At 43.3% G+C, this 25,229-nt stretch overlaps 1 protein-coding gene across 7 annotated transcripts in view; it reads left to right on the forward strand.

Annotated features, from left to right (window-relative positions):
- Positions 1 to 5,394: 5,394 nt before the first annotated feature.
- Drp2 (dystrophin related protein 2) overlaps positions 5,395 to 25,229 on the forward strand; it is a 48,299-nt gene continuing 28,464 nt past the window's right edge. The window contains exons 1-4 of one of the 7 annotated variants that reach the window (XM_076919022.1): positions 5,395 to 5,452; positions 5,735 to 5,802; positions 17,851 to 17,913; positions 21,329 to 21,506. In XM_076919022.1, coding sequence (XP_076775137.1) covers positions 21,390 to 21,506 — 117 coding nt within the window. In that variant the 5' untranslated portion in view covers positions 5,395 to 5,452; positions 5,735 to 5,802; positions 17,851 to 17,913; positions 21,329 to 21,389. The other 6 variants (XM_076919021.1, XM_076919024.1, XM_076919023.1 and 3 more) reach the window with 6 other exon arrangements.

Here is a 25,229-nt window from a genome sequence, read left to right on the forward strand (position 1 = left end):
AGCCCTGGCTGTCCTGGAACTCACTCTGTAGACCAGGCTGGCCTCGAACTCAGAAATCCACCTGCCTCTGCCTCCCAAGTGCTGGGATTAAAGGCGTGCGCCACCACTGCCAGGCTCTTTGTCCCATTTCAATCGCTATAATCTTGACTATCCCAAGATATTTTCCCTCTGTCTCATTTTGATTGCATACAATTTTCATTCCTTGGAAATACCTTCTTCTATATAAATGGAATAATATGTCGGGAGGCACTGTGCAGTTAATAAATGACAACTTACAATTATTTTTGTCCTCCCCAGTTTTAGTCCTGCTTCTCACTTTTCAACATTACCTAAAACCTGGGAGTTCTCTTCTCTTATGATGCTTCTTCCCTCCAAGTATTTTCCAGCTTGTGAGTGACATAGGATTAACACGGCTGTGTGTGAAATGCATGGGGCGTGTTGGGGAGAGACATGATTTCTACTTCCCAGATCACAAGAGTCAGCAAACTTCTGACTCTCTCATGTTTTTAGAGTTAGAGGCAGGGAAGGGATTAAAGATAATAAAAGGAGATGGAGACCGAGAAAGGAACAGGGAGAGGGAATCCGAGGAGCATGAGAGTGCTATTTAGATGTGAGACTACCTAGGAGACAAGCCTTTGGATATGGACTTGAGAGACTTTCTAAATGTGGGTTACCTGAAATGGGGGAGGGGTCAATCTTAAATGAAGATGGAGCCATTTTGTGGACTGGACTCCAGGACTGAATATAAAGGAGAAAGTGAGTTGGGCATTAATGCTCATTGCGCTCTGCTTCCTGATTGTGCTCACAAGAGGACCACCTTTTTCACAGTCTGGCTGCCCATGTAGTCCTTGCCATAATGGACTTCATCCTTAAACTCTGAGCCAAAAATAATGTTTCCTTTGTTTTATTTATTTATTTATTTATTTATTTATTTATTTATTTATTGTGTAAGGGCATACACACAAGCTACAGCATACGTGTGGAGGTCAGAGGACAATTTGAGGGGGGTCAGTTCTCCCTTTACATCACGTGGGTCTGTTGTGTGACAAAACTTTTTCTGAGGAGATGCAACACATACATCTACTCACCCCAGATAGGGAATCCACAGCAGACCAAAGCACAGATAGATAGCACCAAAGTTTAATTTGGTGAACCAATGAGTTTTATCGTGGTTACTTAAGATGAATATTGGTAGGTGGTACTTACAGGAGCAGAACTGACTCAAAGACAGCTGCATCACCAGAGCCCATCATGGGTGACAGCTCACAAATCTGGGAACCTGGCAGCACACTGCTCAGCAGCTCAACAGGTTGGAGACTGTCATTTCAAGGGACCTCAGAGGTCTAAGCCTCTTCCAGGCAGCTCAGCTGGTTTTTGCTTCTTCCAGGCTGGTGTTCTGGTCTCAGTTTTACCACTCAGCTGATCTGAGGTTCTTCTTTGCAACTTGGCTCTGTTTACTCTGCAGAAAGGGTTCTAGTCACTCTGTTCTGTTTCAGGGACTTCCTGAAGCTATTTTGAGTTGTTTACCTTCCTATTTGAAGAGTTTCACTGCAAACTGGAGTGGTTTAATCTCAGAGGAAACTGTTATACAACAGGGTCTCCAAACTGACTTAGGTTTCGAAGCTTGGCTGCAAGCACCTTCGCTGCCATCTCCCTAAGGCCCCTTCCTTCCTTAAATTGCTTTTGTCAAAAGTTCTGTCACAGCAGCAAGCAAAAGAAGACACAAGCCATTGGCTGTTTAATGTTTTCTGTCTCGAAGGGACCCTCAGAAGCCTTAATCTAAAAAATGCAAGGAAGAAGATTGCTTCTGCTATACTAGTCTGTGAGAAAGGAATTTTGAGAAGCATTTTGTTGCACCCACAGGATAAACTCTATGGGTTTATTTTCACTGAGATTGGCACAGTATTTTTGCATCTGCAGTCTGAATGCTTGCTCTAGGAACAGAAAAGAGAAATGTAAAGGATTATTATTATTATTATTATTATTATTATTATTATTATTATTATTACAAGTGCTTCTTGTGACCTGGACAAGTCCACGTGGCATCAAAGTAAAGACCATGTACCCCATCAGGCTCCCCCCATCTTCCTCCTTCTAGACCTTGGCTGTGGTTCTCTGAGGTGTGCTAGTGAGGTGGTGCCACGGATCAGCAGTGAGTTGGACTCCCTGTGTTTACTGTGTTTCTATGTTTTTATTCTATGTCCATGCCAGCCCAAACACAGTCCCAGAACATTCCCTCTGGTCTTCTTTCTGGTTATCACCTCTTCAAAGTCATTCCCAGCTACTTTTAAAGGACTCTTGAGGTCTGAAGGTGGTGCTAAAACCATGGCCAAGTGCACAATCAGGCCTGGGTGGTGCTGGCTAGTTAGTAAAAGTTTGGTTGAGCCAGGCGGTGGTGGCACACGCCTTTAATCCCAGCACTTGGGAGGCAGAGGCAGGCGGATTTCTGAGTTCAAGGCCAGCCTGGTCTACAGAGTGAGTTCCAGGACAGCCAGGACTACACAGAGAAACCTTGTCTCGAAAAACAAAACAAAACAAAACAAACAAAAAAAGAAAGAAAGTTTGGTTGAAGGTATCTGTGTTGAAATTGGACAGGTTCTCAAAAGCTCCCCCCAGAAGCCAGCCACTCCTTTTTTTGTTGGTATTGGTGTGTGTTCTGGTTTGCTTTCTATTGCTGTGGTAAAAGATCACAACCTGAAGCAACTTGGGACTAGAAGGGTTTATCTGACTTTCATGTTACAGTCCTTTGTCAAAGAAGCCAAGCCTGGAACCAGCAAGCAGGAACTAAGGTGGAGGCTATGAACAAATGCTGCTTACTGGCTTGTTCTCCATTCACATGGCTTGCTTTTTTAATCTAACCCAGCTTCACCTTCTTAGAGATGGCACTGCCCACGGTGGGCTGGGCCCTCCCACATCAATCGTAATTAAGAAAATGCCCCATAGACTCCCCTACAGGCTACTGTGATGGAGGCGATTCCTTTATTGACTGCTATTCCCCTTTTCTCAGATGACTCTAGCTTGTACCAAGTTGACCAACAAAGAAACCAATACTGACAAAAAAACTAATCCACACAAGTGTTTGTGCAAGTGTACTGCTGCATGTTTTTCGGGGGGTTGCAGGGGATGGGGGTGGGTCTTGGTATGGAGGTCAAAGGACAATCACAAGGATTCTGTGCCTTCCACTTTTTGTTTCAAACAGGGTCATTCGTTGTCTTGGAACTTTGCCAAGTGCCCAGGTTCGCTGGACAGCAAGCTCTAGAGATCTGACTGTCTCTGCCACTCATCTTGCCATGGCTTTGTTTCCAGGACCTTGTTACCTCCTGGGTCTGTTTTACGTGGTTTATGAAAATCAAACTCTGGTCCTTATGCTCGTAACACGTACTACCAACCAAGCCATCTCCCCAGCCCAGAAACCAGAGACCTTTCTTGTACCTGGCAGGGCCCTGATGTCTCTATGGTTAAGGGCATTTACCACTCTTGCAGAGGACCCAGATTCAGTTCCCAGCACCCACAAGATAACTAATGAACGTTCCTAACTCCAATTCTAGGGAATCTGACACCCTCCTCTGACTTCCACTGGCACCAGACATATATGTGGTACATATATGTATATGTCAACAAACTTCTTTCACACACAGGATAATAAATAAATAAATAGCTACCTTAAGGGAAGGACAGTTAGTTCCCATTTTGTTTGCTTTGAAGAGATCGGGCTTTTTATTTCTACCTATTTTTTGAAGCCAGCAAATTTCAGGGTTTTTTTTTTTTTTTTTTTTTTTTTTTTTTTTTTTTTTTTTTTGCAGGGGGTTGGTGGGGGTTGTTAGTTTATTAGTTGTTGTTAGTTGTTGTTGTTTTGGTTTGGTTTGGTTTTGTTTGGAGACAGGGTTTCTCTATGTAGCCCTGGCTGTCCTGGAATCCACTCTGTAGACCAGGCTGGCCTCATAAGTGTGTCCCCATAACTGGTGCAACTTCATCTTTTTAAATCTCATCTTGAAATACACATACACACAAAAGTTTTTCTTAACAGAAGCTTTTAAATAATGGTCATATTGAAAGCGTTAATAATGATAATATTGCACCATATGAGCACAGATAATAATGTGCTTCTTGCCAAACTTCTCAAAGGCTATAGCACTTTTACCAAGAGGAGATGGTAAGTTGGTGACATGGTACTGTATCAGTTATAGGGAGTAGCTCTACAACATAAATACACGCCCCTACTGAATATCAGCAATTACTATTTTTCAATTAAAATTATTTAAAAATATTTTTCTCAGGGCTTGGACTAGAGTGATGTGCTTGCCTAGCAAAGACAGGGCCCTGGATTTGTCCTCTAGCACAACATAAACCATCACAGTGCTGCATGCCTATAATGTCAACACCAGGAGGTAAAGGCACATCAGAAATTCAAGGTCACCCTTAACTGTATACCAAGTCTGAGGTCAGCCTGGGATACATAACATTCTATCTCAAACAAACAAATAAAAATTTGTCATTTAATAAATCACAAAATAAAAGAAGTGCAACTCTAAAATAACAATGGTCTTTGTAATAATTCTCAATACTGTAGACATTAATACAAGCTCAAGATCCCACAAATCCAGAAGCATTTTCTGTTTTAAGTTCAAGTGCTATCAGAGCATATGGAGTTTCCATCTTCAGAGGAGCTCAGTAACACCCCAAACCAGCCCCTTACTCCCATACATACCCAGTTCTCAGAAGCAGGGGGGAGGAAAGAATGAGTCAGCTCTAGCTAGAACTTCCAACCCTTGTCTCCTTTGGGTAGGATGATGGTGGTGAGGGTTTTCTGACTGCCTTTACCTGGCCACCCATTCATTCCTCAGTCACTCAACACATGTATGCTAAGTGGCTTGCTGTGTGCTGAGCCCTCCATAAAGGGCTATAATACCCTGCTGTCCAGATCTGTTGGGGCTGTTTGGAACTTTATTTAACTATTAAAAGACTGAGAGCTAGTGTGGAGTGGGGTAGTCAGTGAGGGGAGCCAGGAGGGAGCTTTATTTTCTTTTCTTTTACTTGTTGAGTTTCACACACCAAAGGTCTAGGAGAGACTGACGACAAGAGCTCATAGGTCCACTGGCAGACTGCACTGTGCCCAACCAAGACTGTACCTTGGGTACCAATGACAATCGTTAGAGCAGTGTGTTTCAGCTCCCGGCACAGAAATTGAATCCTGGACGGGCTACTGAGGGGCCCCTGCCAGCTGCTGGCTCCAAAGTTGGTTTTGGCTCTGGGCTGGGTATGGGGAAGTTGGGGGCCAGACACTTTGCTCAGCTTAGCAGCTCGTATTGATCTGCGGGGCTCTTTTGTCTCCTCCTCCTCCCAGTGGAAGCCTCTCCTCCTTCTCCCCCTCTCTCCCTCTGCTTTTCAGGCTCTTCCGCTTTGCTCTTCTGCTTCTAATGAATTGAAATCTCCGCGAGCCGCCACGGCTCTGGTACTTTTATAAAACTGTCCTTGCTCTCTCTGCATTCGTCCAGTCAAGGGTATCTCTGCCTGAGGGCAGAATGATGCTGTTAGTCCTGGTGATGATTGCATAGCAACACAGAGCAGCTTGGAGAGGGGAGGAGGAGGAGGAGGAGGAGGAGGAGGAGGAGGAGGAGGAGGAGGAGGAGGAGGAGGAGGAGGAGGAGAAGAACGGGGAGGTGGGAGAGACAGGGAGAGTGCACACAGCAGCTGTCGGCATCCCTGTCTGAGGGACTTCTTTGCTGATTCACAGAGGCAGCCTAGCCTGGGCCTCCCAGCTTCCAGCTACAGCCTGCTTCGCAGACCTGACGGAATCAGAAGGTAGGCCACAGAGAAATTATTTCCAAACCTTGCCCTCGTTCAGCTGGCTGAAATAGGGGAAGCTTCAAGGGTACTGTCTAAGGGGGTTGTCGGTATGCCTGTTCTTGTCTGCCTGCATGTGTCTTTGGGGGAAAACTTGCATTTAAAATGATTCTAATGAAGTAGCCACTGACTGGATTCATAAAGAAGGAAAAAGACACCCGAGAATAGTAACTCAAGACAATTTGAGTAATTGTGATCTAAAGGTTAAGAGAAAAGAGCTTCGTTTCTCTGATAGAAATGGGGTGTTTATTTATCTTCGATTTTTCAATGACATGCTTTTTGTCCAAGGGTAGATTTACTGGTGAGAGGGAAGGGGCGTGTGTGTGGAAAGCATTTGCTGGAGAGAGAAGAGAGGCAACAGTGGACCTCCAATTTTCTAAGCAAATGAGTATTCTGGCCAGGAGACAGGACACAGGAGTACTTCCCTGAAGTAAACTGAGCTGAGGCCTCAGAGCCCCGGGTGAAGGGCTCCTGGCCAGCCAGCACTGACTTCCTGACCCCCTTCATTTTCCCCGAGGCACTTTCCCCATTGTCCTGTCTTCCGATTCTCTTTCTGCCTCCTGCACCGGGGGAGGCACCTTTTACCTCTCCAGAGCATAGTTTGGAGTGATTTGAAATAGAGCTTACTTCTCTAGAGTCTAACACCCCATTTCCTTCTACACCCCCCTGTCTCTCCTAGCCTCGGGCTAAGTGCCCCAACCTGGTACATGGTTTATTCTTCTCTTGATAGGTAGATAAGGACAGACCTCATGGATTCCAAGCAGGTGAGGTGTCGGGAGTGAGGAGAAGAGCTCTTAGGAAAGGAGACCTAGTGTTCTCTTTTATCAAGAGCGAGGCACATACTGTCAGGAAAAGAACATACCTTTCTGCTTTCCTTTCCATTGTTCAAAAGAACAAAGGGCATTGAAAATCTCCATCTATAGACTTTTCTAAAGGAATCTTTATTTCTGAATTAAAGGCTCCCAAGTAAATCACCTGCCCCTCCCCCCAAAAAAGTCCAGAGGAAGCCACAAAGCTCAGCAGATTCTTCCTCTGAGATATGAGTGGGGGAGATGGTTCCAAGGAATCTCAGGGCTAGAAGTTGAAGTAAATGTCCTGTCTCTGAAAGACGAAGCTGCTCCTTCCCTGCCTCAAAGTGCTGCTTCCTGCCAACTCTTGATACAGGATAAGGCATGAAGGAAGAGACTTGTCCCTAGCTGTGTGGCTCTGACCTCCCACCAGGGACAGCTTTCAGCTCTGCTGTCACCTAAAGGAGGGGAACTTGGCTTGAAGCAGCAAACTTGGGATAGGCCCAAAATGTAGATGTAAAGAAGCCATCTAGGGCACAGCCTTCCCATCACACATGCTCACAAGTGTCTGCTTCGATCTGCCATAATGCCTGGGAGGGGAGGTTAGATGTCATTAAATTCAGGTGAGAAGAGAGTCTTATAAACTGAGAAGGAGAGAAAGTCCTCTCAGTGGATGTTATAGTACGGAGCCATGGTCTTCCCTTCCAAAGGAAGGAAAGACGTCTATATCCTTTATTCCATTTTAATGTATTTCATGTGCATGAGAGAGGGAGGCATGTGCCATGACTCTCCTGTGGAGGGGAGAGGACAATTTGCAAAAATCAATTCTACCCCTTCCATCATGTGAGTCCCAGGAATCAAAGTCAGACCCTTAGGCTTGGCAGCAGGTGTCTTTATCCACTGGGCCATCTTACCAATCCTTCCAAAGGATTCCAAACACTGGCAGCTAAAATAGTAAGGGAATTCTTTCTAGGACAATAGTTTTAGGAGAATGCTAATAGATTCTGTTTTAAAGTGTGTGTATGTGTGGGGGTGGGGAGGATTGGAAATGCTTTGTAACTGAATTGTCCTCTTGGAGAGTGACAATGTACAGAAAGCACACTAAGGGCTCCGAGGAATACATCTGAATAATGTTTTGACAGTGGAAACACTTGAGCATTTTGCCGGGATGGTTTTAGCAGTTGCTGCTAACTAACCAATTAACCAACCAGACAAACAAACAGTCATCTGAAAACAAACATCTCTAAGACAATCTGCTCCACCATTGTATTTTTAATGTGCAAACCCGAGAGATTAATAAAATTGTTCTCTTTTCTATAGTTAATGACTGGCTGAAAGATTTTCTCCTGATTCCCAGCTGATTACACCCAACGGGCTAGGTCTCTAGTAGGTCCCCTCCTGTGGAAGTAGTCCTGGGAAAATGAAGATTTGCAGAACAATCTTTTAAATTCTGAGTCCACCATCAGTATTCATTACATTTCATTTAGTGTCTTGTTATATCGGAAAATGATCAGCTTTCCATTTAGCATGGGATTTGTTGCATTTTTAAAAAGCACTGTGTTATGAAATATTTTTTTGTACATTCAAAGCAGCATAAAGCACATAAGAGAGATATAATAAGATCTGGACATAATATGATGTTCAGGTTAAAAAAGACATTACCAATAGAGTCTATTTTTCCATAATTAAAGCTTCCCCACTCCACAGTATCTGCGATGTAGTGTTTGTTATTCCCTTTCGTTTATTCAAACTTTAATCTTTACCATATGTGTGTGTTTAAAGAACATATGCTGATGCTTCATATATTTTAAAATTTTATACCAATGGTGTTCAGTGTATACAACTTTTTTTAAATAATCAATATTATACTTGTGAAATACATTCATGTTGAAATATGTGGCTATAATTCACTCATTTTTTAATAATGTATCTATGAGCATAAGCTCAATTTATTTATCCATTCTGTTACTGGTGGAAGTTTAGATCTCCGGCTTGCAACTATGACCATTAGGGCTTCTGTTTTCGTTTTTAGGCACTTGAGTTCGGGGGAATGCTTCGGTCAGGAAGATTGTTTGGAGTACAATTGTTCACTCACAAAATATGAGCTGCAGCATTTTTAAAAGACATTGTCAATTCCCTCCCCAAAAATGGCTTACCAGCGGACATTCTGACTAACAGTGTAGCAAAGGTCCCGTTTTATTCAGTCATTTGTCTCTTAGAATAAAATTATCACCCATGGGAACGTATCTTTAGCTTTTGAGTAGGAAATAAATTTTATTTCTCAAAAAATGCTTTCTAGGTCTTACCTCAGGAACACATTTCCTTGTTTTCATTTGCCAATTAAGGGGTTGCTTTAATCTCACAGGTCTCTTCCAGTTTGACAGTTGGAGTTTCTCTGGTTTATTAATTGAAGTATATCTGAAGTAGAAACTTGGTTTCGGCTATATACTACACGAAATTATTTTAGAAACACATATAGAATGTGTGCCTCCTCTCTTACTACCATGCTGTCTAGTGGAAAAGCCACGTCGTGAGAGGGAAGGTGGTCATGGACTGAGGCAAGGAGTCTGTAGCTGCAGGAAGACTTCCCATGGTCTGGTTCTTTCCTACACATGTCCACCTTAAAACCCAATGGTTTTTTTTTTTTTTCTCCTGAGAATAATAAATGGTTCGTCAAAGAACAGGGTTAACAAAAAAAAAAAAAAAAAAAAAAAAAAGGAACTCCATTTATGCAGCTCCCCAGAAGAGTCAATAAACAGTTTGGAATGTATTTGTCTCGGCTTCCTTTCTGCACGTATTCACACAGAGATTTGCAAAGGCATTTACAAAATTTGACTTTTATCAAGCATACTATTTTAACAGCTGTTTTCTTTAACTAAAATATAAATGTTTGGCATCTGTAATAGCTAGCTTTTTTTTGTCAGCTTGACACAAGCTAGAGTTACCTTGGAGGAGGAAACCTTTTCCAAGAAAGCACCTTAGCAAGATTGGTCTGTAAACAAGTCCATGGGGGCATTTTAGGCACAGAGGGCCCAATTCACTGTGGGCAGCGCAGCCCTGGGCAGAGGGTTCTGTATAAGAAGGCAAGATTAGGAAGCTCTGAGGAGCAAGCCAAAAAGCAGCATTTCTCCATGGCTTCTGCATCAGTTCCTGCCTCCAGGTTCCTTCTTGGAGTCCCCTTCCTGACTTCCCTTCATAAGAACCTGGAAGTTCTTTTGGTTATGGTGTTTATCACAGCAGCAGAAAGCAAATCACAACAGCACCTGATAAGTCAGTGCATATAAAGCTACATCCTTTTAGCAACTGCATAACAATCCCGTACAAGTGGCCTCAATAGATAACATTTGAGTGCTTGCTAAACAGCAGAAAGCATGAATTAACTGCGGGCCACAAGGCAAAGTGAGGCAGGTTTCCATGACTCCAGACTTCTCTCCTCAGTTCAAGGTGAGACTGCATGACCACATTCCCTCTTACAATGTGGCATTTCCACTGACAGTGTGGCAATGACAGAGGAGGCACACAATGCTAAGTCTTTTTCTTAGCCCCATTTTATAGGTACAGCAGCTGAAGTACAATAAGGTTTGGGAGTTTGTTCAGCTTTTTGCTAGTAAGTGGCAGAGCCAGATGCGGTGGCAAACGCTGTGGCTCTGGGCCTATGCCCTTAACCATCATGCTTTGCTTCCTTTCTGGCACAGTCCACTGACCAGTCCTCTGGTGATGGACATCTGAGTCAATTGCACAGTTTTGCTCTTTCACATTACACTACAGTGGACATCCTTGTTTCTATAACTCTCCCTGTAGTGTCAGTTTCTAACTGCCGGGTTTTAGGTGGAAAGAGTTTATTTGTTCATTTTAAAGTATTGATTGAGCTCCAGACACTGAAGAAGCTCTGAACTCAAACTGAGAAGCTTGTCAGTCCAGAAATTTATTTCTCAGAAGTCTTGCAAAGGACATTTAAGTGCTTTCCTGGGTTTGTCAGCTTGATACTGCCCCAGACAAACTCACTGCATTCTGCCTGCGTCTGTGTGTGTATGTGTGTGTGTGTGTGTGTGTGTGTGTGTGTGTGTCTGTGTGTGTCTGTGTGTGTCTGTGTGTGTCTGTGTGTGTGTGTGTGTCTGTGTGTGTCTGTGTCTGTGTCTGTGTGTTTGTCTGCCAGTTGAGTTTTTCTATGATGGTCTCCATTTGCTGTAAAGAGATGCTTCTGTGATGAAACCTACTCAATGGGAGGGAAATCATGCCCTGTACTGGAAACCTAGCCAGCTTCTTGGGGCTAGTGAGGTCATGGACCTTATAAAAGAATCCCCCACTGCCACTTTGCTAGACCAGCATTATTCCTTACTACATTTGCAAACTATCCTTACACTCACAAAGAAATGTAGATACTGCCCCTAGACCAAGTACTATAAGCAACTAATGGCTGCTGGGAGAAGGAAAATTAGCATCTCCCAGGATGAGCCCCTTTACTGGTTGTTCAACACAGAGTGGTCAGCCCTGAAGCCATAATCACATTAACAGCAAACAGACTCAGCAGGTTGCATTTATATGTACATGCTATGTAAAAGAAGTGTACACTAATAAAACATTAAAAGCAATACCAACCCTTTGGAAAGTGATTAGTTTAGATCATTAAAGTGGAGCGGTGCTGACTGGTGCCTACTAGCCTATTAGGAAGAGAGAAGAATGAGGAGGGTAAGGAAGGCACTAAACAAGCAGAGAGATGCAAGGGCCCCACTGTGATATGACGCAGCCTGGACCAGGGTTGTGATGCTTGTTTCACTGCATAGCTTCTAAAATTGAGAGCTAAATAAAATGTAAACTTATCTAAAATAATGGTTTTGGTTTTAGTTTTTTAAGACAGGTTTTTTTCCCTGTGTAGCCCTAACTGCCCTGGAACTCACTCTATAGACCAGGATGGTCTCAAACTCACAGAGCCTGCCTCTACCTCCCAAGTTCTGGGATTAAAGTCATGTGGGACCACACCTGGCCTCAAATAATGTTTTGAATTGAAATAGAATTATATCACTTTCCCTCCTCCCTTTCCTTCCTCTAGACCCTCCTAGCTACTCTCCCTGGTACCCACTGTTTCCTCCCAACTCTCAAGTAGATAGCCTCATTTTCTTTACTTTGTTACATATGTGTCTGTGTTTAATTCATGGCATTTTCATATATGCTCATAGTGTACTTCAATCTCAAACACACACACACACACACACACACACATACACACACACACACACGGAAATGTATGTTACTCTCTCTTGTTTCCCATCCTCTTCCTTTACTGCCCCTCATCTTCTCAACAAGCTCCCTCCTCTGCTGACCACTGATAACAATGCCTCCCAGAATTTACAGAGACAACATCATATAATGATGAAGAAGTTGCATTCTGGAACAGAACTGCTTCAGCCCTTTGCCACATGGTTTCAGTATGACCAAGCAAGCTACTTTCTGTTTGTGTACCTGTTTTTTCATTGCATGTTGAAGACAATAACGACTCTTTTAGAGAATTGTTGTGAGGATTATATATTATATATTAACATTTAGTTAACTCTTTAGAATGTATATACATATACATACACATATACATATGGAATTCGGTGGTTTTCTTTCTTGAGAGAGGGTCTCTTCGTGTCACCTAGGATGCCCCTGGACCCATAATTCTCCTGTTGCAGACACCTGAGTTTTATAGGTATGCATCATCATGCTTGGTTAGAAGAGTTTAACTTCGTCGTTCATTTAGGTATAGAATAGTTACTGCATCATTCCACAAAACAACTGAAGATCTTGTCTTAGTTCTTTTCCTGTTGCTATGATAAAATAACTTGGGTAGAGGCCAGAGCAATGGCTCAGTGGTTACGAGCACTTGCTCCTCTTCCAAAAGATCCAAGTTCAATTCCCAGCACCCACTCCAAGTAACTCACAACTACCTGAAACTCCAGCTCCAAGGGATCCAGGGCCTTTGGCCTCCACAAGCACTGGCACATGCCTACGTACAGACAGACACAGACACATAATGAAAAAAAAATGAATCCTTTAACAAACACTTGGGGGAAAGTAACTGAAAAAGAAATGGTTTGTTTTAGCTCACAGTTCAGGTATTACATCATGGTAGGAGTGCCGGTTGGTTTTTGTCAACTGGACACAAAACCTAGATGTATCTGGAAAGAAAGAATCTTAACAGAAAATTCCTTCAGCAAATTACCTTCTTATAGAAGGCCTGTAGGACATTTCCTTAATTAGTGATTTGATGTAAAAGGGCCCAACTCGTAGTAGGTGGTGCCACCCCTGGGGTGGTGGTCCTGGGTTCTATAAGAAAGCAGGTGTATCAAGCCAGAGAGGGCAAGGCAGAGAGCAGCACCTATCTGTGGTCTCTGCCTTGGCTTCCCTCTGCAGATATGTAACCTAAATGAAACCTTTCCTTCCCATATTGCTTTTGGCCATGGTGCTTTACCACAGCAATAGAGACCCTAAGACAGCAGGTAAGTCCAGGCCACAGGAGCTTGAAGGTGCTTGTCACATCACATCAATAATCGGGAAATAGAGAGGGGTGAATGCATATTCAGTTCCCTTTGTCCACTTTATTCATTGCAAGATTCTCCACACAGGGAATGGGCTCTCCCCTGGTTAAAATGGGTCTTTTTAAAAACCTGGATTAACACAATGAAGGCAATAGCTCACAGACATTCTCAGAGCCTATTCTTAATCTCGATAGTTCCTTACCGCCTGCCAGGTGATTCTAGCTTCTGCCAAGTTGACAGTTCACACCAGCCTTCACAGGCTCCCGTGGCATCTTAGAGGAAAGTGGGGAGAAAGGAGAAAGTCACTGCTCTGTAATACATTTACATTGTTAAAATTCAAAAACCATAAAAGAATATTGAGTTTAAAGCCTATATTTCTAAGCTGGAGAGGTGGCTCATCAGTTAAGAGCACTTATTGATCTTGCAGAGGACCTGGGTTCAGTTCCCAGCACCCACATGGAGCTCATAACTGTCTGTAACTACAGTTCCAGGGGATCTAATGCCCTCTTCTGACCTCCATCAGCATCAGGCACACACATGGTGCACACACATACATGCAGGCAGACACTCATACACAAATAAATAAATACATAAATGTCAATAAATTGATATTTCCTGTTGGTGACATGAGATTTTTATGGTGTGGATTACAATTTTCTTTTTCAGCCTTGTCTGTGATTATATTGGGATGTACTTATAATAATTTAATATATTTTACATACATGTCCAATACACTTTTTTTTATAAGCATACTGATTTTTAAGGGAATAAATCCCAAAGGAGTGGGAGAGAATTTTTCTACAATAGCCATTCAGTTCCTTTTCCAATAGTAACAAATTCTTTTATATACTTCCGAAAGATATTTCATTGCAAATAGAAGGGCATATTTTCATTTTTGTGAGCAAATGAAGAGTAACCATCTTGGCTTATTTCTTGTTTTTTTACTTTATGAGAATATATTTTAACTATGTGCATATGTCTATGATTTCAGCTACTTAGGAGGCTGAAGCAGAAAGATCTCAATTTCAAGGCCAGTCTGATAAACAGTATAACTCTGTCTCCAAAAGGAAAGTGGCTAGGCATGTAACTCAGTGATAGAGCACTAGCCTAGCATGCATGAAACTCAGTCTCAAGTTACACACACACACACACACACACACACACACACACACACACACACACAAAGCAGAAATCAAGGGCCCTGGATAGGTTCAGTTATATCACAGTATGTTCATCTGAAAAACAAATTATAATTCTTGCTGGGACAGCCTTGCCAGATTATGCTAAAAATCTTTTCCCCCTGTTTGCTTGCTAGCTTGCTTGCTTTTGTTTATTTCTTTGCTGGAGGAAGAGTCTCACACAACTCAGGCTGGTATCAAACTGCTAGGTACTCAAAAATGACTTTGAAATCTCCATCCTTCTCTCTCTTTCTCCAAAGTGCTGACCACAGTGCCTGGCATATGTGTAAAAGAGCTTGAAAGACAGTTTAGCAGGCTTCAAGCTCACGATGTACCAAGTGGGGATAATAGTGTTTTGATGCCTGCCAATCTTAAACACTTATATTTGACAGAATAGCAAAATCAGTCTGAAACCACTGCATTCATGAGCATACTGCCTGTGATTACCTAGACATGGCCTGCATGAGATGTGGCCCTTCAACATTCAATCATGAATAGAGGAGGGGCTCAGGAGGCTCCACCCCTCCTTGAGGAGTTATTATTTGCAGTTAATGGTTGCCTGGGGGGGAGGGGGAGAAGGGCTCATTTTCTTCAGTGATGTTGTCACCGGTTAGCTGCCCATGCTCCAGTAAATAACCTCCCATCTATGTTTATGCAAACAACCCTAATTAAACTCAGTCGGGTCCACCAAACAAGGAAACAAAGAAAAAGACAAAAGAAAAGAAAAACCAAAAGTAGAAGGGGAAATTTGTTAGGGGAATTCGTTAGGTTGAGCTGAATGGAAAGGAGGGAGAGAGGGTAATTGGGAGTGAATATGATCAAAATATATTACATACATGTACGGAATTGTCAGTGCATAACAAATCTAAGAAATGAGGCTTAGAGAGGCAGAATGACTTAAGGTCGTAGAACAAAAAGCTGAAAACAGAGGATCCTGATGCTGGGACAGGAAGAGGTTAATTCTTTTTTTGTCTCTGTTATGATTGGAAGCTATGAATTCATCATTTGTCCAAGGAAGTTAAGACATGGTCTCTTTCTTATGAAGCCCTGGCTATCCTGGAACTTGCTTTGTAGACCATGCTGGCCTTGAACTCACTGATATCCACCTGCCTCTGCCTCCAGACCAGTGAGATTAAAGGGGTGTGCCACCGTGACTCAAAAGGTGTGAATTTTTTTATTCCTCTGTTTATCTTAATCTTGTCTGATGGCAGGTTAGCAGAAAAATGAGAAAGAAAGCATTATCTTTTTTAAAAGAATTTTGTTTTGTTGTTGTGTTTATTGGAGCCAGGATTTCACACTGTAGCCCTGGTTGGTTGGGCACTTGCTATGTAGAAAGAGCTGACCTTGAACTGGTGACAATGTTTCTTCCTTTGCCTCTGCAATGCTGGGATTGCAGGCAAGTGTCAACACACTACATTTTATAGGAAGCCACTCTCAAAATAGTTCACACAAGAAGAAATGCAAGTGACTACTAAATTATTGTGGAGGGTCCACATTTCAAGTCATTGAGGAAATGAAAAGTAATCACAAAGTTGGCCAAAAAATAGGGATACCCACTGTTGGCAAGCAAGCTAGGAAGTTGGCACACACACACACATTGCTTGTAGTATAAACCAATGTAACTTTTTTTCTAGAATGCTTTAAAAAATGTGTCAAGCTCAAAGGTGTTTTTTTGGTGGGGAGCTTTTGTTATTTCCATTTCAGGAAATTATATTGAGGATCATAATTATATATAAGGTTGTTCACTGCAATTTGACTTCTAAAGCAAAAGAACTGTAAATATACAGCCAACTCTTAAAATGAATTATAATATATCAATTCAGTAAGATAGGGTATGATGATGATAACAGCTAGCACTGAGCCATGCTCTACTGCCAGGAAGTATGTTAACTTGTGTATATTCATGATTGAGTTTAATAATGAGAACAATTTCATAAGGCCAGTATCATTCTTATACCCATTTTACAGACAAGAGTACTGATGCTCCGAGAGGTAAAGGTATTCCAGGCCACATTGCTGGTAGTTAAAGAGTGTAGATTTCACTCTGGGTCTGGTCCAATGCCAGAACCAATGACCACAACCACAGCACTCTCTGAAGTTATTAGAAATCGTGTTTTGATTAGGTCTCCATCAGGTACTTACATTCAGAGCTTGAAGTGTCTTCTCTTTCCTCCTCCTCCTCTTTCTCTCCCCACCCTCCCCCTTCTCCATTGGTTAGCTTTAGTGTTGCTAATAAGAGACAAGATGTTTTCTGATGTATTTGCTTTTGTACATAAGTGGTAGTACACTTGAAGCTTTTGAAATCGGGTTTTTTTTTTTTTTTTTTTTTTTTTTTTTTTGGTTTGTATTTTTGACTTCGTGACTTCAGTATGCCACGGAGGATCTTACTTTGTCGTGCTGTTTTGAGTTCCAAATGTCTCTAGAATTTGTATTTATTTTTCTAGATTGGAGGTTGTTAAGTGGTTATCTTATTAAATAGATTCTCAATGTGTCCTATTTTTGTCTCAACTCCCATCCTATGCTTTGGTGTTTTGACCCAGAATTCTTGGAAGTTATGGTTATGCTCGTTTTATTTTCTTTTTTAATTTTTTGAGACAGGATCTCTCTACATATCCTGGAACTTACTATATAGACCAGGATGGCTTTGAACTCACAGAAATCTGCCTGCCTCTGCCTTCTGTGTACTGTGTACTTTTTTCCTTGCTGATGTTTGTTTGTAATGGTAGTGTTTGGTTGACTTGTCCACCATCGCTGATATTCTTTCTTCTGCAGTATTGAGTCTACTGGTGATGGTTTTCACTATTTTTTTAAGGTTTTGAATTACTGATTTTTCATTTCCAACATTTCATTATTGCATCTTTTTATTTGTTTGTTTGTTTGTTGTGAGGGAGCAATTTATTGAGGGTTGATTTTCTCCATGTACCGAGTATTTCCCACTGATCAAGCTCAGGCTGTCAGACTTGCTGGCAAGCAGCTTAACTCACTAAACTGTCTCATTGGCCCCATTTCTAACGTTTCTATTTTATGTTTTCCTGTTTTCCAAATCTCAACTGCTTTCTTGCTGAATCTTTCTTCCATTTTCTTTCTTTCTTGCCTAGGTCTCTGGGTAGAGTCAGGTGCTGAGGTCAGTCACTGATCATCTTGAAGGGTTAACTCTTGAAATCTACTCAACATTTACTCATTACCTTTATCCTCTAATTCAGTAACTGAGGAGCTGTGCTTTGGGGGATGAGTCAAGTTGTCTTGCTCTTTTGCGTTTTTTTTTTTTTTTTTTTTTTTTTTTTTTTGGCTTTCTGCACGCCTCTCTACATATCTCTTTAATTTTCCTTGGAGATATTTTGATTGAACAGCCTTCTTTGGAGGGCTCGGTTCCCTAGGACAATGCAGAGAGGGGAAAACAAAGGATTTGGGATAGGAATTTCACTTGCCTTCCCCTCATCGGGCGAACTACATGGCAGAAGCTTGTTCAGTTTAAAGTACTTCTAGTTGGTGCAGCGCTCATCATTTTCTCTCACTTTCCAGGGTTCCTGTCACTCGCTACCTTCATGGATTCCCAAAGCTCGTCCTCTCCTCTCTTTGGAATAGGTTGGTTTTAGTTATTCTGACTCTTCTCCTTCACCTGGTCACCAGGCAACCAGTTTCATGTTGACTTAGTTAAGGTTTTATTGCTATGACCAACCATGACCACGGCAGCTCTTATAAATGGAGCTCATTTCATTGGAGCTGGCTTACGGTCTCAGAGGTTTCATTCATCATTGTCATGGCAGGAAGCATGGCAGCCTGCAGGCAGACGTGGTGCTGGAGAAGGAACTGAGAGTGCTACATCTTGATCTGCAGGAAGCAGGGAGAGAACTGACTTGAGCTTCTCAGACCTCAAAGCCAGCTCCCCATGCGATAAACTTCCTACAACAAGGCCTGATAATGCCCCTCTCTAGGAGCCAAGCATTCAAACACATGAGTCTCAGGGGGGCATTCGTATTCAAGCCATCCCACTTGTCCTCCAAATCACCTGGAACTTACCAATATTTGCTTTCCAAAGACAAAGCACTATATCTTTCCCTCTGTCAGTAATGGTCATCTCTAGGTTGTGCTAATATGGCAGCTTATCTTCAATTCCATGCTACAATTTATTTCACATTTCCAGCTCCTTTGTAAAGAGTGTACATGAAGGTTTCATGGTAGAGCTCTTGCCTATCATTTGAAAGGCCCTGAGCCCTGCTTCCAGTGCTACAGATAGATAAATAAATAAATAAATAAATAAATTTCAAATGAAAAAATATTAAGAGCTAAAAATATGGTTCAGTGATACAGAGCTTGCCTAGTATGCACAAGTCCCTAGATTCAATTGCTAGCACTGCAGGGGAGAGACAAACTTTTGAATTTTAAGAACATGAATTACTGGTGAATTAATCAAAAACATTTTGGACTGGAACTCACTATGTAGCTAATGCCTTTGAACTCTGCCAAGATCTACCTGCCTCTGTCTCCTGAGTTCTGGGATTAAAGGCTGCACCACCACATCCATTTCAGTACATTATATTTCATCTGAGTGACTGGTCTTTTCCTGTTGGTATCTGATTGGGGGAATCATATTTTCAGCCATCCTTTGGGGAATCTCTTTATGGGTCGAAAGCTGTGTAGCTGTGTAATTGCCAGGGATTTTAAACTATGACAAAGTATCCTTCATGCTACAAACCTCAGACTCTGTAATAGTTCTCCATCTTGGGACCATGGACCCTTGAAGAAGAGAGAAGGGTACTTGATGCATGAAGTCTACAAATGTCTAAATGTGTTAAGTGGTTTTCTCATTCTGGAAGTTCTAAAAGTACAGCTACTATAGTGGGTGTGAGTGGGTGAAGTGAGACTTTTTTCATCTTAGGAAGGGACCTTTATATATAAAATGTTGGGAGCTAGTGGAATAGAGTCTAAAAATGGTCACCATTTAATCACCACTGCCAGGAATCAAAGGTTATTGCTTCTTCCCCTTTTGGCCACACATTGAAAGAGATTACCTTTATTATTTGCAAGTATCATCATTGCTGCTTCTCCTCATGTTGTACACATTTATTAAGCCATCATTTGATTTGTGCATCTACTTTTTTGTTCATCCATCTCCTTTTCAAAACTCAACAACCCTGATATGTAAGACTAAATGTCTCCAGTATTGCTGATTATGTAACAGTGTCCTCACCTCTCACCACACCGAATGTCCTCATTCCCCTGTATTCCCGCTCTTGCTGTTGGCAGTGTTACCTATCTAGCTCCCAAATTAGAAATTTTGACTCCTTCACCTCCCTTACCTTTCACATCCAATTGGCCACTGAGTCCCAAACATGTTACCTCTTCGGTGTATCTCAAAGCTTGCTGTGTGCTCATACATCCTGCCTACCCATTTATTATATGCTAGCTTCTCAGCATGCTCTTCCCCTGGGAGAATCACCACACAAGACAAACAGAGGAAAATCTGGCCATGTCACTTTCCTGCTTAAAATCTTCAGCGCCTCCCTGTTGTCTACAAGATAAAAGCTAGAATCTTTTGTTTGTCATTCAGGACATGGCCCAATCTGGCGCCTATCTTGTTTTTTGCTCACACTACACATATTTTTTTATTTATACTTTGGAACATTCTTTTTTATCTTTTCTGCCTAATACAATCCCACGTCTCTTTCATGATTCATCTAACGTACATTTCCTCTAGGGAGATTTTCTTGATGTGACCGGGTAGAATTCTTGTCCTCATCTCTTTCTTCACTCCATCCATCACTCTCTTAAATATTAATGCATGTAACAATTTATGGTCTTTATTCTCCCTGTTTGTTTTCTCTGTATGTGAAGTCCTTAGAGCAGGCACTATGTCTTTCCCTTCTCTATATGTCTCCTAAATTCTAGCTATACTGAACTCACCACTACCTGAATATGCTTTGCCTTTTTGCAACATCAGCCTTTAAATAGATGGGTCAACAATTAATGCCCTTCTTCCTTTCTCTCCTTCTCTAAATAGACAAACTAACGTGCCTTATCCTAAAAGCAGTCTCTTTGTAGTGTGTGTGTGCGCAGGTGTGTGTGCGTGTGTGTGTGTGTTTGTGTGTGTGTGTGTGTGTGTGTGTGTGTGTGCAGGAGCATATGCTTAAGTGCATGCATTTCTGTGGAAGCCAGAACTCAACCTCGGGAACCTCCTTTAAAAAAAAAAAACAAAAAAAAAAAAAAACAAAAAAAAAAAAAAAAAACAACAACACCAAAAAAATACAAAACTTAGCCAGGGCCAGGCAGTGGTGGTGCATGCCTTTAATCCCAGCACTTGGGAGGCAGAGGCAGGTGGATTTCTGAGTTCAAGGCCAGCCTGGTCTACAGAGTGAGTCCAGGACAGCCAGGACTACACAGAGAAACCCTGTCTCAAAAAAAACCAAAATAAATAAAATAAAAATAAACTGAGACAGAGTCTGTCATTGGCATGGAGCTCACCAAGTATGCTAGGCTGACTAGCTGGGGTGCCCCAGGAATCTGCCTGTCTCCCCCTCCCCAGTGCTGGGATTATAAGCACATTCTATCACACACATCTTCTAAAAATTGTGTGTTCTGGGGATCAAATTAAAGTCCTTGTGCTTATGTAGCAAGCACTCAACTGACTGATCTCTCTCCCGAGGCCCTCAAATGCAGTCTTTCTGAATCTGGGTGGTCTTAGATGTGCTGTGTGCCCCCATAAACTAGGCTGGCCTTCATTATAGTATTTGCCATGTGAGTATTTTGTTATAATTATGAGTTTACCTAACTGCCTCTCCAGCCTATATCATAGTAATTCACCTTGGTGTCTTTCACACAAATCATAATATGTAACAATAAATACTTGCTTGGCTAATAATCAGTCATTTCTGGAACACTATTGGATAGATCAGTTAGCTGTGGACACTTATCTTGCAGCTAGCTGATTCATACAGCTGTTAGGAGGTGCTGACTCCAATGGCTGGTCTTAACTCTAAGTCTCTGCTTCCTACTCTTCCAGGTGCTTGATGCTCCACAGTTGGTCTCCTGCCAATCCTCACCCTCCATGAGCCTTGGTTCTGATGCAACCTTTGGTCATGCAGGGATGCCCTTACACCCTCCCACGATGTCATGAGTGGCATGCTGCTGACAGGTTTCATCACAGCAGCAGCCTCCGAAACGCTTGTCCCCAGCCTCAGGTAAGTGTTCATTAGTAAAAGGAAAGCCCGTGTAAAAAGACTTCCTAAGGTGCAAGGAAACTTGTGTGTATATGAAACCCCTTAGATAGCACCAAGCCTCCAACAGCACATCCTTTATCAGCCATGAGGTAGTTAGTGAGGGACATACAACAAAGAAAGATGGAGGGTTGGGCAGCCCAAGGGCTCATTTTGTCTAATGAGGGCCAATCCCATGTTAACCTTCTGAGGGTTATAGGTCTGGGGAGGTCACAAAAGAATATAATTCTTTAAGGCATGGCCTAGGCATGTGCTCACTCTCTCTTCTTCCTCTCAAATTCCTAGTCTTTCTTGGAGATCCTGGATTGTACCTGCCTCTCTCTTCTCCTCTAGGAGTATGGTGATGTGATGGTGGTGGTAGTGGTGGTGAAGTGTGTGTGTGTCTCTGTGTGTGTCTGTCTGTATGTGTGTGTCTGTGTGTGTGTGTGTCTGTGTGTCTCTGTGTGTGTGTGTGTCTGTATGTGTGTGTCTCTGTGTGTGTCTCTGTGTGTGTCTGTCTGTGTGTGTGTGTCTGTGTGTCTGTATGTGTGTGTCTGTGTGTGTGTGTGTTGGCAGATGGGTGAGAGGTGGTAATCTTAAGAAAGAAAGAAACCACCTTTCCTGACAATGAGAAGATCTAGAGGAGACATAGGCATTCTTTCTGTTTTCCTACAATGCTTATGGGTCTAGAGACTGTGTTGGCATAGAGAAGTGCTATGTGTCCTAGAGAGTCACAGATGAACTGCAATGCTGAGTCATTTCTAGGGGCACAGACAGCAGGCGAATCTATAGGGAGAAGAGAAGCACACAAGCAGTAGATAGGGAATGCAAGTGGTATGGGAATCATGTGGGAGACGCTAAATAAGGAAAAGTCAAGAGCCAGAGAAGAGTGGGGGTCAGGTCTTCCTTACCCTCCTCCTCTTCTTCCTCTTCCTCTCCCTCCTCTCCCTCCTCCTCTCCCTCCTCTCCCTCCTCTTCCTCCTCCTCCTCCTCCTCCTTTTCCTCATCTTCCTCTTCCTCCTCCTCCTTCTTTTGCATTTAGTCAGAGAGAAATTGCAGCCTCTAATATATTCTCAAAGACAGAGTCAATTTAGAATCTCCGGGTAATCTGCCTCTTCCTAGGAGTGTGGCTCTCACAGTGTTGTGATTGAGAGGCCTGAGTTTTTCCAAACGACTTCCTTTGCCTACTGCCTCTCCACACCCAACCAAGCTTCCCTGGATGGGCAGAATGCACAGGGACTTCAGTGAGCACTTGTGAATGGCATGCCACAGTCCCTCTTTTCTGTTTTCATGTAGGTTTTCTTTCTATAGGATTACTGTCTCAAGGATCTGAGGTATGGATAGAGACTTCTGCGGATGGGGCATGAGCAGCAAACATTTTAGCTACAAAAACCACAAAGAGAAAGCAACTGATGGGAAAGAAAACAATTAGTCTTCGTGATTTGCCTAGAAAAATATCTGAGGGGAGGCACGGGAGAACAGGGCTCTAGAGAACAGTGTGGGAGCTGGATGGGGGTTAGGAAGAAGAAAGAGTGCTGGAGAAGATGAAAGGCGAACACCGATGGAGGCCAGCTCATTGTGTGTTCTTCCCCAGAGCACAGCCAGGACGGCCTGGTCATGGCTGGGTCACAAAGCACTGTTTCTAACTCTGGGGCATTCCCCGGTCCAAAGGACTTTGTGACACTGGCTTTAACCCAATATTCCTAACCCAAGTAATGTCTGTAGCTAGGATCCGCTCCCCACTCTTGGCTAGTCATCCCCTTACCATCCTCCAGCCATCCCAGTTGGCTCCACTCGGGCCTCTAGAAAGGCTCAGGCAGCTGTTGCAGCTATTCCTGTAGGCGGACCTCAGCATGGAAACAATGTGGAACTGTGGAAAGCCCTGAAGACTGTGGGAGATAATAAGGATAGCAACAGAATCCTTTTTGGTATAAACATGCTGTTTCCCAAAAGTGCTCACGGGTGGGGGCTGAGCTGAGGAATGCTACCCTTTTCTCAGGCAAGTCTACTGAAGAGGGAAAGTGGTGGTCATTTCCAGGAGTGGCTCTGCCTCAATCAGTGGCTTAATGGAAAGGGCTTCCCTCCACCCCACCCAGTATAACAGGAGCTGGCACAGGAGTGTCTCCATCCCCGGCTCTCTGCATGGAGCTGCTATATTTCACTGTCCTTTTGTCCTCATTACAGAGGCCTAAAGGGATGCCCTGGAGCCTGTCACTCTGTCCTTAGTGTATAGAGGTCTACAGGTCATGGTTCTCTCTCTGCCTCTCAAAGGCAGGGTGAAGCACTCCCTTGTTTTCACAGTGGCCTTCATTGAATCTTCTGGCCTCTGTACTCATGAACATAATCAAATGCAGAGGGGTTCTGCTACTCCAGCTTCGCAGTGCATTGTTCCATGACCCTGTCCCCAGGTGTGCCACACCTTCCTCCCTGCCTCCAGGGAGGCTCACTTAGTTGAGAGAGCAAGGCTTACTTCCCAAGCACAGCTTCCATCAGGCTTTGTAACAATTGCCTTCGAAAATGTATTTGCTGAAGTTGTCTTATCTTTCTGTCCACTTCAGAGCAGGGCTGGGCCTGGAGGCGGTGAGTACTTTGTGTCTTCCATAGAAAGGGAAAGTTAGTCAACAGGAGCTGCCCTCTCCACACCCCTCCTCAGCACCATAGAATGCCCAGTCCCACTCCTGCTGTCCTTGCCAGCCTGGGAGCTAGCTGGAATTCCCAGCCACAAAGCTCTGATTCACTGGGTAGCCTCCGACATGGCCGCCCCCTCCAGATTCCTGGGGGGTCAGTAAACAAACAGGGTAGCAGCCCCTGCCTCCTGGCCTGGCTCAGCTCTGCCTGTCTCCCAGAGCGGGCTTGCTCAGAGCTCCTCCAGATTCTGCTGTCCGTACTTACCAGACCACAGGGTCCAGATTCCTGCTGAGGGGAAACCATGGACCGCCCTGATCCTGCCATGGACTCCTCAGGCAGCACAGGTAGGGTTAGCACACAGGCTGCAAGGAGGGGCTGGATTCTCAGACTGTCCCCCAGATCTTGGCAGACCCCTCCCTTTTCCTTTCATGTTGTGATCATGAGCTGCAGTTTTACTGGAATGGTTGGTGTCCTAATTGCCTGGAGACTCTTGTAAGAAGTATGATCTTAAGATGAAGAAGGGCCTACTAGGTATGCAAGCACCAGAGAGACCTGTGGGCAGGCACGGAAGTCATCTTGGATAGGGTGCATCAGCTCAGAAAGATTTCTTCCTCCAATTCCCCTTTCTCCACCCTCTACTGCCCCCTGGCTGGGTATTCCTAGTTCATGATGGGTGATTTGATCAACTAGACCCTAGACCCAATAGTCCTCTTACTGGGCCTCACCAGTGCCCAGGACAGCAACAGGAGAGAATGAGGCTGAGAACCCATTGCTACACTTTGGCAAGCTTCAAGACTGGACCCATTGACTGCCGACATTGGCCAGGGTGTTTTTAGTGCAAAATCCAAAATGTTCTTTTAGCTCTTTCTCAGTCCAGGTTCACTTTCGTGATCATTAGGAAGATTTCTGGGCTTCTTGACTGAGGTTTGAAGTGTCAGTTAAAACTGGGGGAGGGGGTGACCTCAAAGGCCTAGATACATTTAGAAAGTAGGGTATAGGGATCTGGTCACTTCCTTTGGCTTATCTGTTGCTTCTCTGAGTCTTTATGGGGCAGCCCCGCAGCTGTATTTTCGAAAGCCT

The sequence above is a fragment of the Arvicanthis niloticus genome, chromosome X, assembly GCF_011762505.2.
Source record: "Arvicanthis niloticus isolate mArvNil1 chromosome X, mArvNil1.pat.X, whole genome shotgun sequence".
Lineage (NCBI taxonomy): Eukaryota > Metazoa > Chordata > Mammalia > Rodentia > Muridae > Arvicanthis > Arvicanthis niloticus.